General features: G+C 33.8%; 1 protein-coding gene across 1 annotated transcript in view; it reads left to right on the plus strand.

Moving 5' to 3' along the window:
• The window catches only part of LOC126878612 (uncharacterized), a 51,397-nt gene extending 41,115 nt beyond the window's left edge, over positions 1-10,282 (plus strand). Inside the window, exon 2 of the mRNA XM_050641428.1 lies at positions 9,778-10,282. Within this exon, the coding sequence (XP_050497385.1) occupies positions 9,778-10,117 (340 nt within the window). The 3' untranslated portion in view covers positions 10,118-10,282. The remainder of the gene's footprint in view (positions 1-9,777) is intronic.
• The last annotated feature ends 4,159 nt before the right edge of the window (positions 10,283-14,441 follow it).

Raw genomic sequence — 14,441 nt, forward strand, 5'->3', positions numbered from 1 at the left:
GTATTGTTACAGTTTTTTGTTGTTCAGATGTTTTTTGTGTTTTATTGACAATAATTTTTAAATCACAACATGTTTCCCCTCTGGAGGCTTTTCTACATATTTTTTAAAAACGTAGCCACATTCTCAATTTTGTAAGTCGAAATTTTCAATTTATATTTTGTAATGTAGCTCACCAAAACAATCTTTTAGCTATCACTGATGATGGTATCAAATAAATACCGAAATATTTGATATTTGAAAAAAAGAGTACTCTTGGCTCCATTATTCAGCTGCTTTCCCATTGATCCTTTCCTTTGTGTATATATATATATAAGGACAGCAAAAAAGAGAGAGAGAGAGATAATGTTTCAATACATTATAATCGATTGTTTTATGGTGGTTGTATTATTTTTGTCGATTCAATTAATCTGTTTTACGATGCTATCGTTCATTCAATTGAAGGGCAATAAAAAATTACACCTTTGTGTGCAGTAAATGGTTTTCCAACTTGAAAATTGTCCCGTATTTCATTCTGTCAACAACTTTATTATTAATAAACCCATCGAAGATTTGAGGGTTTAATATTTTGATTCGTTTATTCTTTACCACATTGACGATACATCACTGAAATTCGTCTGATAACACAGTTCACTGATTAGTAATCCCGAAGATTTGGAATAAAGCAAAATTCAAAATTGACACAATTATTTCCATTCGAATAGAGCTAAAGATGGAAAACTGATAAATAAAAATAGTTCTACAATGCTCATAATGCCCAAACATGCGCTAAATAAAAGGACGATTTTATTTTTCTCCGTTCGTCGTCAAAAAGGTTTAGGATGTAATATTATTGAGCGACGACCTATTCGAGAGGAAATTTTATTAGGGTCCTTTTTATTGTCTTTCAAACAATAATTCGATGTAACTGCTTTAAAACAGATATCACAATATAATAAAAGGGGCCAATTATTATTGAACCAATAGCAAAATGTTGCCGACGGCAGCAATTAAAATATTACGGATACAAAAATTAAGACACTAAAATATTCATTAAGGTAGGTTGTCTTTTTAGTTTTGCATATAGCAATAACAACAAAACATAATATATAGACTTAAAGTACTTTATTGCTTTTCAAAATATGCCCCACCAAGATCGATACACTTGTGCATACGTTATTACTTTTAAAAGAAAGAAAAAACAACCGGAAAAACCGATTATTGCGGAGTAAAAACCGGTTTTAGGTTATATAACCGGTAGGTTTTTCCCATCCTTACTATGAGTAAAACATTGTATGACAGAGTTTTCACTAAAATGAATTTACGTTTCGGTGCTCCACACGGTCAGATACAAAGACATGCGATGATTTTTATGAGCGAATACGTGCTGCACAATCAGAGGACGATAAGAATAAAATACTAGACGGAAAGTGATTTACATCAAAGTATGTAAAGGGACTTTAGCTCTAGACTGTGACGTAACTATAGGGTGGTAGAACTGGCAAAATGCCACGAGCTCGAGACTGCGAACTCGAAAGTGACCTAAAACTTTTGACAAAATTTATTAAAAAACATAAATTTTATTTTAATCTTATTTAAAGTACTGAAAATCAATTAAAATTAGACACAATCAAATGTTTTTTAGAAGATAGACAATATACTCTGATACAAGATTATAATTGTTTGGTACAAGATTAGAAATGGGAAAACCCTACCGGTTATAACTTAAACCGTTTTTTTTACACCGCAGTAATCGGTTTTTCTGGTTGTTTTTTTGTCACGGTTATAACCGGTTTTTTCTTATTAAAGTAATAACCGGTGAAAGACCGGACAAGTCACTTCTGAAAAAAATTACAAATTAGAAAAAATGGAAGTTTTTTTTATATATTATAGGGTTTATAGGTACTCCTATATTTGCAGTGAAACGTCTATAAGCAGATATAAAAGTATCTATTAGCTAGACAGCTAGTACATTATATTATTCTCAACGTTGGATTGTCGTTGTCGTGTTCCCGAAAAATATGTCTACTATACTTAGTGTGGCCAACTCCAATTCAGTCGAACTCAGGACAAAGCTGAAAAAAATTCCTGAAATCCGGGACTTTTCAATGAAAATCGGGCCATTTTAAAGCCATTGAGCTTTATACGCCTAACACCATACCCCCATACCTTCCAGTAGTTGTAACCCCCCCCCCCTTAGGTTACGCTGTTGTTTAATATCATCGTTTTATTGATTATTTAACATGTTTATGTTGACAATGATATTTTTGTTGGGATTAAGCGACAATTGGTTGTAATGATAATTGTTACATTTATGTTAGTTTTTGACGTTTCCAGTCCCAATCCTGAAATCGTTCTCAAAAAAAGGAAATTTTTGATGTGGTATTAGTATTACAAAGATCACTGAACGCTAGAATGCTGGGAAAGAGACCGGTTGGAAAGTCTAGAAAGCGGTGTGAAGACACAGTAAACAGCGACGCACAAGCACTTTTAGGAGTCCGTGTATGGAGAGCAGCCACAGACAAACAAGGGTGGAAGCAAAAAATAAAAGAGGCCAAGGCTCAATTTGGGCTGTAGTGCCGTAGAAGAAAACAAATTAGTATTACATTCTAGAAATTGTCGACTTTTTTGCGTCCCACCAATTCAATTTGATGTGAATTCTTAAAAGAATAACGTATTCAAAATTTCAAAATAAAATTTTACCAAAAGGTTGAAAATTCGGATGGCCCGGAAGTCTTGTCCGGGACGCCGGAACACGACTTCGTAATTCGGGCCATGTCCCGGATTTTTCGGGCTAGTTGGTCACACTAACCATACTCGATAAAACACCAACGTCCTCTGAACGTTGGCATCTATCCTAAAAAATACGTTGTAATTCCCGACGTTGAGTAGTCGTTGATGTATGCCACTTAATTGCACTTATACTACAGATAGGTTAAGACCGACGTCAGCTTAACGTCAAACCATATCCTAATAATTGACGTCGTTATTCCTGATGTCGGTTGGTCATCAGATTATATTACTTATTAGCAGCAACGTTGGTCCATAGGAAAAACAGACGTTGTCCTTGGTTACGGCTTATTGTGAACCAATTTTGTCCTTAAATTTAACGTCCCATTAGGACAAAATTGGTTGCAGGTCGTAAAATTGCTACTTGTGATGTGATCTGTCTTTAAAAAGACAACCAAATGCAACGATGACGGTAAAATTCTCGCGTTTAACGATTCCATAGTAAATCACGAGGGAAAACCAGGAAAAAAAACCTCGTGATACTATCCCGACATCGTAAGCATTTAGCCTTACATTTAAGTTACCTTTAAAAAACTAATACCAAATTCTGACTTTAATATATTTAAATTATAAATAATATTAATAATACATAGGTATACAATACGTAATACTAAAATATAAAATTTGTACTAACTCGATATGTTATTGACTTACTAATCGTGGTATTTTCTTTCTATTAACTTCCTCTTTCAGTATGGGCACAATATAAAGAGGGACAGTAGAACCACTCTCCGAAAAATTGGAAGTAAAATCTGTAGTCGCGCATGGCGACCGCGCAATGTTTGCAGTCGCTTTTGCCCCACTCTCACATTGCTAGTAGCATAGAAACGTACGAATTTTAACAGGGAAAACCCGCATCCACCACTGGTGAATTACCAATTGCGTACTGCCGGTATTACTTCTTGAGATCAAAGCGCCGACAGAGGAGTGATTTTACTGTGGAACCTCTATATACTGTGGTATGGGTAACCACATCTTACTGCATTCTACCGAGGAATTTGCGACACAATTGGTTTCATTTAGCATAATTAGAGCCGCTTCTTTGATTTTTCTCTTTTTACTATCTGATTCTTTCAGGACTATACTTGAATCTCTCCACTGAACTCTATGTTCATTATCCCATGCATGTTGACATATTTGAGATCTATCAAATTCTCTATTTTTAATATAAGACTGATGTTCACTTATTCTAACGTTTAATGGTCTTGATGTTTCACTTAAATAAAATTGTTCGCATTCACAAGGTATTTTATAAATACAATTTTTTGTTCTTTCTTGTTCGCTGTTAAGTTTAATTTTAGGTAGAATAGATCTCAATGTGTTTGTTGTTTTGAATGTTGTTGAAATGTTGAATTTATTTCCTATTGTTTTAAGTTTCTCGGATAGTCCTTTTATATATGGTATTGATATTTTTCTTGTAATATTTCTTGTGGATGTTATAGGATCCCGTTCTACGTTGTTCTGTTCTATTCGATCCAGTCTTGACAATTCCTTATTTATAAACGATAATGGATAATAATTTTTTAATAAAACAGATGTTAACAATGGTTTTTCTTCTAACAATGAATTTTCGTTAGAAAAAGTAATTTTGACTCTATCGTATAAGGATTTAATGATTCCCTTCTTAACGTTGATGTTGTGATTTGATTTGTAATTGAGATATCTGTTGGTGTGTGTTGGTTTTCCATACACCTGAGTCTCATATCCAGTATCCTTCTTTGATACTAAAACATCGAGGAAAGTTAGAGTGTTATTATATTCCGTTTCCATTGTAAATTTTATTGTCTCTTCTTGATCGTTTATAATTATAAAGGAAAATTTAGGAATGTATCCAACAATTCTGATCTATGAGGCCATATTGAAAACAAATCATCTACATATCTCCACCATACCGTGCGTTTTAAATTTTGTTAGAAATGATATTAGTTTCGAAATCCTCCATAAATATATTAGCCAATAATGGAGATAAAGAAGAACCCATTGCTAGACCAACATTTTGTTTATAGAATTCATTATTTAGTTGAAAATAGGTATTATTAGTACATAATGTCAATAACTCCATTATAGCTGATACATTTAGTTTTGTCCTAGTTGCCAATGTATTATCATTTTCTAATTTCGTTTTGATTATTGATACATTCCTAAATATTATAAACGATCAAGCAGAGACAAGAAAATTTACAATGGAAAAGGAATATAATAACACTCTACTTTTCCTCGATGTTTTAGTATCAAAGAAGGATACTGGATATGAGACTCAAGTGTATTGTAAACCAACACACACCAACAGATATCTCAATTACAAATCAAATTACAACATCAACGTTAAGAAGTGAATCATTAAATCCTTATACGATAGAGCCAAAATTACTTGTTCTAACGAAAATTCATTGTTAGAAGAAAAACAATTGTTAACATCTGTTTTATTAAAAAATGGTTATCCATTATCGTTTATAAATAATAAGGAATTGTCAAGACTGGATCGAATAGAACAGAACAACGTAGAACGGGATCCTATAACATCCACAAGAAATAATACGAGGAAAATATCAATACCATATATAAAAGGAATATCCGAGAAACTTAAAACAATAAGAAATAAATTCAACATTTCAACAACATTCAAAACAACAAACACATTGAGATCTATTATATCTAAAACTAAACCTAACAGCGAACAAGAAAGAACAAAAAATTGTATTTATAAAATACCTTGTGAATGCGAACAATTTTATTTAAGTGAAACATCAAGACCATTAAACGTTAGAATAAGTGAACATCAGTCTTATATTAAAAATAGAGAATTTGATAGATCTCAAATATGTCAACATGCATGGGATAATGAACATAGAGTTCAGTGGAGAGATTCAAGTATAGTCCTGAAAGAATCAGACAGTAAAAAGAGAAAAATCAAAGAAGCGGCTCTAATTCTGCTAAATGAAACCAATTGTGTCGCAAATTCCTCGCTAGAATGCAGTAAGATGTGGTTACCCATACCACAGTATATAGAGGTTCCACAGTAAAATCACTCCTCTGTCGGCGCTTTGATCTCAAGAAGTAATACCGGCAGTACGCAATCGGTAATTCACCAGTGGTGGATGCGGGTTTTCCCTGTTAAAATTCGTACGTTTCTATGCTACTAGCAATGTGAGAGTGGGGCAAAAGCGACTGCAAACATTGCGCGGTCGCCATGCGCGACTACAGATTTTACTTCCAATTTTTCGGAGAGTGGTTCTACTGTCCCTCTTTATACTGTGCCCATACTGAAAGAGGAAGTCAATAGAAAGAAAATACCACGATTAGTAAGTCAATAACATATCGAGTTAGTACAAATTTTATATTTTAGTATTACTTATTGTATACCTATGTATTACTAATATTATTTATAATTTAAACATATTAAAGTCAGAATTTGGTATTAGTTTTTTAAAGGTAACTTAAATGTAAGGCTAAATAGTTACGATGTCGGAATAGTATCACGAGGTTTTTTTTCCTGGTTTTCCCTCGTGATTTACTATGGAACCTCTAACGCGAGAATTTTACCGTCATCGTTGCATTTGGTTGTCTTTTTAAAGACAGATCACATCCCAAGTAGCAATTTTACGACCTGCAACCAATTTTGTCCTAATGGGACGTTAAATTTAAGGACAAAATTGGTTCACACTAAGCCTTAACCAAGGACAACGTCTGTTTTTCCTATGGACCAACGTTGCTGCTAATAAGTAATATAATCTGATGACCAACCGACATCGGGAATAACGACGTCAATTATTAGGATAAGGTTTGACGTTAAGCTGACGTCGGTCTTAACCTATCTGTAGTATAAGTGCAATTAAGTGGCATACATCAACGACTACTCAACGTCGGGAATTACAACGTATTTTTTAGGATAGATGCCAACGTTCAGAGGACGTTGGTGTTTTATCGAATATGCTTAGTGTGACCAACTAGCCCGAAAAATCCGGGACATGACCCGAATTACGAAGTCGTGTCCCGGCGTCCCGGACAAGACTTCCGGGCCATTCGAATTTTCAACCTTTTGGTAAAATTTTATTTTGAAATTTTGAATACGTTATTCTTTTAATAATTCACATCAAATTGAATTGGTGGGACGCAAAAAAGTCGACAATTTCTAGAATGTAATACTAATTTGTTTTCTTCTACGGCACTACAGCCCAAATTGAGCCTTGGCCTCTTTTATTTTTTGCCTCCACCCTTGTTTGTCTGTGGCTGCTCTCCATACACGGACTCCTAAAAGTGCTTGTGCGTCGCTGTTTACTGTGTCTTTACAGCGCTTTCTAGACTTTCCAACCGGTCTCTTTCCCAGCATTCTAGCGTTCAGTGATCTTTGTAATACTAATACCACATCAAAAATTTCCTTTTTTGAGAACGATTTCAGGATTGGGAATCGAATCGTCAAAAACTAACAAAAATGTAACAATTATCATTAAAACCAATTGTCGCTTAATCCCAACAAAAATATCATTGTCAACATAAAAATGTTAAATAATCAATAAAACGATGATATTAAACAACGGCGTAAGCTAAGGGGGGGGGGGTTACAACTACTGGAAGGTCTGGGGGTATGGTGTTAGGCGTATAAAGCTCAATGGCTTTAAAATGGCCCGATTTTCATTGAAAAGTCCCGGATTTCAGGAATTTTTTTCAGCTTTGTCCTGAGTTCAACTGAATAATTGGAGTTGGCCACACTAAGTATGGTAGACGTATTTTTCGGGAAGACGACAACGACAATCCAACGTTGAGAATACCAACGTTAATTGTTAGGTTAAGGTTTAACGTTAAGCTGACGTCGGGTATAACCTCTATACTACAATGTAATTTACTGGAAGACATTTAAAGACTGCTCAACGTCGGGGATTACAGAGTATTTATTAGTATCGAACCCAACGTTCAGGAGACGTCGGGTGTTTTCTCAGTAGGTATAATATGGTAGATTGCTGCGTGTACTTGCGGGAAGGTGAGAACGACAATACAACGTAGGTAAAACAACGTAGTACTTAAGTAAAGTTTTATACGTTAACCTGACGTCAAAGTTTTTTTTATAAGATACCTGTAATTTACATTGACATACTGAAGCATCTACATACGAAGACATATAATCATTTTATGATGTTATTTTGTGCAACAACTATTTTATCAGCCAATTTCTACTGCAGACAGGAACATCTCTTGGAAATGGCAAAACAGATACTAAATGACTATATTGAACTTTTTGTTTCACTTTATGGTGATGACTCGATTAGAAGTAATGTACATAACTTGTGTCATGTAGTTGATGATGTGAAAAGATTCGGCTGTCTGCCTGAAATATCTACATACAGATTTGAAAATGAGTTAGGTGTCATTAAAAACTTATTAAGAACTGGTAATAATCGACCCTTGATACAAGTTGCTAAACGCTTGGGAGAAGTTACGGACTATGATAAACCAAATCTTATCCATCCAGAGGCTATTTTTAAATCGTCCACCAGATTAAGGCGTGTTCACGACGACGACCGGTCGTCGGGAGTCTATGGTCAAGACCAGGTTGTTTGCGCTTACTTTAGGACGTATTAGGTATACCAATAGGTAAATTCGAGGTGTGCAAGGTAAAAATAGGTTATACTAAAGGTCGGCAGGGGGTGTCCTTGTCCAAATCAGTTAAAATGTAGTGCAATTTAGGTCGTGAGTCAAATCCGCCATTAATGAAAGATCGTCATGGTTCAGCCATTTTTTGCAACATAATGTTTGGCAATTTTTTTGCTAGATTTTAATGAATATTTGATTTTAATTAACGAATTTTGTTTATACATAAATCAAGGATAATTTTTTATGAGTCTAGACATAATAATATGTTTTTTTTAATTACGATGGTTATTTCTATTTTTACCGTTTTGTTCGATTTAACCTGTAAATTTCTGAGGCGCTTTCAGTTTTTAGCAATTTTTATACCTAGTTTAATAGTACACTTCCTTGCGTTTGTAAATTTTCGACCGCATTATGCAATGAGGCAGATGATTAATAAAATAATTATACAAGTCACTTAGGTTATATTCTGAATAGAGTAGGAACCTACTTAAATAAGTATCAACAGGCCGTCATGCATCTTAGTTTCTGATGATTTAATATCCTCCAAGATTATTAACCTCTTTGGTAAAAATGAAGTGTGTCGGCCGTACTTCTGTGGTAGAGAGTTTTATACTATTACTTTACAAGACCAAAGTCCTAAAAACTAACGTAATTTGACGATAAAATATCTCGAGCTGAGAAGTCGAGAGGGGGACGTCGAGGCAACCCGTATTTCTATTCCCCACTTAGGTGCAAATAGCGGTTTTCTGACCGTCGCGTCGTCGCCACGTCTCGTATTAACGTTGGGCATTTAATCCAACGTTAAGACGTCGTAATATTACGTCCAATTGCTTCTTGGGATGCTATGATTTTTTTGTGACGGATATTCTTGAGTTGGGATTGATTTCATGTAATCGAATGAACTATCTTTTAGTAAAGTCGTCCCAGGAACGCAACTCATAAATATTGGCGATATCATTTTAAAGCCTTCTATTTTATAATGTATAATATACGTCTGAATTGCCAATATAAATGAGTCAGATTAAATAAATTATTAGAAGAATTTTTTTACTTAGCAACAACATTTTTGTTTATTTTAGTAGTATTTTGTATTTTGACAACGAAACCCGATTTGGGCTTCGAAACGTTAATAAAATCATTTTTTTTTTGGTAAAACTGTGGCTTATTTCCCATTAAAAGTAATTTATAACAACGTTTTTGTTACTGTTTTTTTTTTCTGCAAAAACACGCTTCAACTTGAAATGTTATAGGTTTGTAGACACCTAAAGGAGAGTATAGACGAGTATTATAACACCCTGCTAAAAATTAAAAATTATTTTTAAACTTTTTTTCTGTTTCCAAAATTATGCGATACATTTTGTGATTAGTGTACTAATCAAATTGTTGATTGTTTAGCTGATGCTACTCCTTTTAATTTTTCAGGTTAGACGTGAAAGGATGCAAACAAAACCTCTCTTCAAACGTACCAACAAGAAACAGAAGTTCTTCAAATGCATTTCAACTGGCTCCTTACACGTCTGCGTCTCCTAGGGGAATCCTTGAACGACGAACTTCCCAGACGTTGGCATCGAACTTAAAAATTGTTCGTTCAGTTTCTCGGGAGAGCATTAGGTCTATCCATCACTGTACGTGCCCGTGCCTCAGCGCGCCGGTAAGATGCCACTACCAACTTTTTATTAGATTAGTTTGCCACAGTATAATATTTGCAGGAAATATATTTCCTAGTTTCATTTCAACGGCGCTCTTCAGTAACTGTCGATGAATAAGACATAAAAGAACGGTAGTTAAGGGTGATAAAGGTTGGTAACTTTGATAATTCCTAAAATAGTAGCTACTCAAGAATTTTAAACCATTTAGGCGCTTATAAAGACATTTCTATTGAAGTGGAACTGTTTCTTCAAACAAGACAATCCAACAAGTAATGTAAAAATCTCTGTGAACTATGATTGCTATAATATCTTTTTTTAAGGTAATAATCCCATTCAAATAGATACAGTATTGTATAGATGCAGTTAGTTTCTTGATTTGCAATTAACCAGTGTAAATTTCAAGACAACAACGTCGCGATGTTTATATTTAATTAATTTGTTCGACTGCACCGAACTAAGACCTCTGATTTGCAATTAACCAGTGTATATTTCAATATCAAGTCGCAGCGTTTTAAAATTAATTCATTTGTTCGACTGTAAGCCCTTTACCGCTGCCTGGCTATCGCATCCAGTATCCAGTATTGCAAGAGAAATTTTTGTAAATTTACTAAATTTGACACAAAATGTACTAAATCAGCGCATTTTGTACATGAACTTAAACTTGAACAGATCTTAAACATGAACACTTGTTGTTTAGTGTTATTTGACCATTGATGCGGTGACACACTTAGTTACAAACATACAAATAAGTTTAACTGAAAATGATTACAACGGCACGATGTTTCTAGATGTTAAAGATGCGTATGACAATGTCAACTGGTTCATTCTACGGGAAAAAATGATACAATTACAAATCTCTCAAGAAGTTGCTAACACCATATGCAAATTGTATATAGACGGGCAAGCAGGACTCAAAGGATGTGATGGCTGTCCAGTGAAATACCAACCTGCAAATTTAGGTTTGCCACAAGGATCTGTTCTTGCACCACTACTCTTCAATACTTATACCACTAATTTACACTTCTCCATATCTACAGCAACTAAGATACAAGATGCCGATGATTTTATTGTTTATACACGTAGCAAACACCTTGATGAATGCATCAATCGTTTGAACTCCAGCACAGAACTCTTTTTAAGATCCATAAATGATTTAGGACTACAAATCTCCGAGGAAAAATCCAAAGTCGTAATCTTCACCAGGCATAATGTGAAACCGATGCAGAAAATCAAAATAAATAAATAAAATAGAATTTTCAGTGGATACCAATACCAAATACTTAGCAGTTATATTAGACAGAAAACTGACCTGGAAACCACATATTGAACAAATAGAGATAAAATGTAACAAAGGACTAAACTTCTTAAAATCCATCATGCGAACTTGGCTTGGAGCAGAACCTCAAACAGCACTAATTTTCTATAGAGCTTACATCAATAAAATTGATTATGGTTGTACGCTTTATGGAACGGCAAATAAAACTAGTCTACGTAAGCTGGACATTATACAAAACAAAGCACTTAGACTATGTCTGGGAGCAATGAAATCTACACTGGTTCAACCATTAAGAGCTGAAGCAATCGACCTCCATTAGAACTGAGAAGATCATATTTAGCTGAAAAAATGATTATTAAATCACTAAAGAAAAATTTACCATTCATTAGTAGCATATACAAGTTAAACTAATACGACTTAACTAAGCCTTTTTGGATACATAAGAACTCTCCTCCTATTTGTGAAGCATTAAGAAACGTGACCCTACAACCACAAACAAAGGTAGAGATCGATTACTTTGTTCACTTTGTTGTATGTGATGTAAATATACCCCATTACTCGGAATTAGCATCATCTAATAACATAGTTATTAAACAAATTTTGGACCAACATCAAAACTATGTCACAATATACACTGATGGATCAAAAAACACTGACGGCACCGGTTGTGCCTTCGTAATACCTAAACGTATACAAAAAAACTATAAGCTACATAAAAACACATCTATCTTCACAACTGAGGCAATAGCAATTCTAAAAGCACTAGAATATGACATGTACAACAGGAAGAGGAACAGCATGCCATTATCTTCTCCGATTCACTTTCAGTTCTTAAAATTTTAAAATCAAACTTAAACACAACTAATGATATTATCTTTAACATCCAAACAATTATTAAAAAATTACAAGGTCCGAATAAGTTTATAAAATTCTTCTGGGCTAAATCACACGTAGGAATAACAAACAATGAAATTTCAGATAAAATTGCCAAAGAAAGCAAAGAAAAGCACAGATATATTGCTAATTAACTAGAGATGAACAAATAAACATATCAAAAGATAAAATGATGAGAAAGTGGTCCTACTTGTGACAAGAATACACCTTTACAAATCCAACACGTTACACCAGACTAGAAACAAAATTGAGGAAAAAACCTTGGTACAGTAAGTACGATTACAATCGCAAAAGCATAACTATTAGTAGAATGAAGTTTGGTTACGCATATTATCCAGCAAACTAACATAAAATCAAAATACTTGAGAGTGATCTTTGTGAAGTTTGTAATAAAATCGGTGACCTGGACCACATATTTTTTGATTACCTAAAATATAGGGCTCAGTCCAATGAGCTTTTCAGAAAACTTCTACAATTGAACATTGAAAGCCCATATAACATAATGTATCTTCTTGCTTTAAACAGAAAAGAAATTTACGATTGTTTGTTATATTTCGTCAGAACAACAAAAATACAAATTTAAAAATACCTTTTGCTGCTACCTTATGTTTTTCCTTAATGTATATATACCTTATCTATCCGAGTTACATCCTTGTGTTAAATCCTTGTACTCTCTTTTACAAAATTTGTATCTGGCTGTGTGGGTTTTACCTTAAGGCCAAAAAAAGTGTTATTTGAAGCAAATTTCTTATATCAAAAAATTTTAGGTTTTTATAGGAGTAAATAAAATAATAAATAAATCAATGATATCGGATTTGTGGATACACATCGGATTGCATCGTTTGCTTGCAGAGGCACGCGAAGGTGCGATGTGCGATAATCAGCGGCAAAGGGATTACAACCGAACAAGTGAATTAATTTTAAAACATCGCGACGTTATATTGAAATTTACACTGCTTAATTGCAAATCAGAGACCTCAGTTCGGTGCAGTCGAACAAATGAATTAAATATAAAACATCGCGACGTTGTCTTGAAATTTACACGGGTTAATTGCAAATCAAGAATTTAACCTATTGCATTGAACCAATAGGATAACTTTATGCTTAAGCACTCTTAACTTAAGCATAACTTAAGCACTCCTGTATAAACGTTCCAAAATAATTTAACTACTATAAAATCAATGGGAAAATCCCAATAGTTGGCTGTATACCATAGTTTAAAAAAACCTATACAGAAGTAAAAACTTCAAATTGTATTTTGGTATAAAATCGTTTATTTAAAAACTATCTAAAAGTCATCCACATGGATTGCAAAACGTTTTCGTTCTGAACAGAGCATCTTCAGTGCATTCCGCAAAGTAGTTGTAACTAGCACACCAATGAAGGTGGTAACTTCATAATATATGGCTTACATTATAAATTTTAATAAAATAAAAAAAAATTAATAAAAAAAAATTATAATGTAAGCCATATATTATGAAGTTACCACCTTCATTGGTGTGCTAGTTACAACTACTTTGCGGAATGCACTGAAGATGTTCTGTTCAAAACGAAAACGTTTTGCAATCCATGTGGATGACTTTTAGATAGTTTTTAAATAAACAATTTTATACCAAAATACAATTTGCAGTTTTTACTTCTGTATAGGTTTTTTTAACTACTATATTTCTTAATAATTCGAAAACTATTACTGTTTAAATTATAGTGACAGTCCCACTTTTAAAGTTTTTTATTTTAAAATTTTGTTTGAAAATAATCTGTAAGCTACATTATAATGTATATGCTTATTTATATTTTATTATGTTGTCACATATTGTAAAGGTCATAAAAATCAGGTATTGCAATGATAACATTTACTTATTTACTCCATGGCGTTACAACTATTCGTGGGTTTACATTCTCCACGTCCATACCTTAAGGTTTCCTGCTATATTATCTCGCCACCGGAGTTGAGGGCGTCCACGTGGTAGGGATGACGGTTGTTGAACAAAAAACCGGTTTTCGGTTATACCGTTTTTTTTTACTTACGGTTTAACCTGGCGGTTATAACTGGTCAAAAAAACCGGTTGTTCCAAAAACCGGTTTTCGGTTTTTTTAATCAAAAGCAAATATTCAATAGGTTATAATGATACATTTGTATTGCATTTTAGTTTGCTCAATTTTCCTCCCGAAAAATTCCCCAACCAATTCAACCTATAAAAATTTTTCCAGGCGCTTTCAAATTACCCTAATACCACTGCTGCTGCCGCTGACGGAAATATTGCCCG

Source organism: Diabrotica virgifera, chromosome 10 (genome assembly GCF_917563875.1).
Source record: "Diabrotica virgifera virgifera chromosome 10, PGI_DIABVI_V3a".
NCBI lineage: Eukaryota > Metazoa > Arthropoda > Insecta > Coleoptera > Chrysomelidae > Diabrotica > Diabrotica virgifera.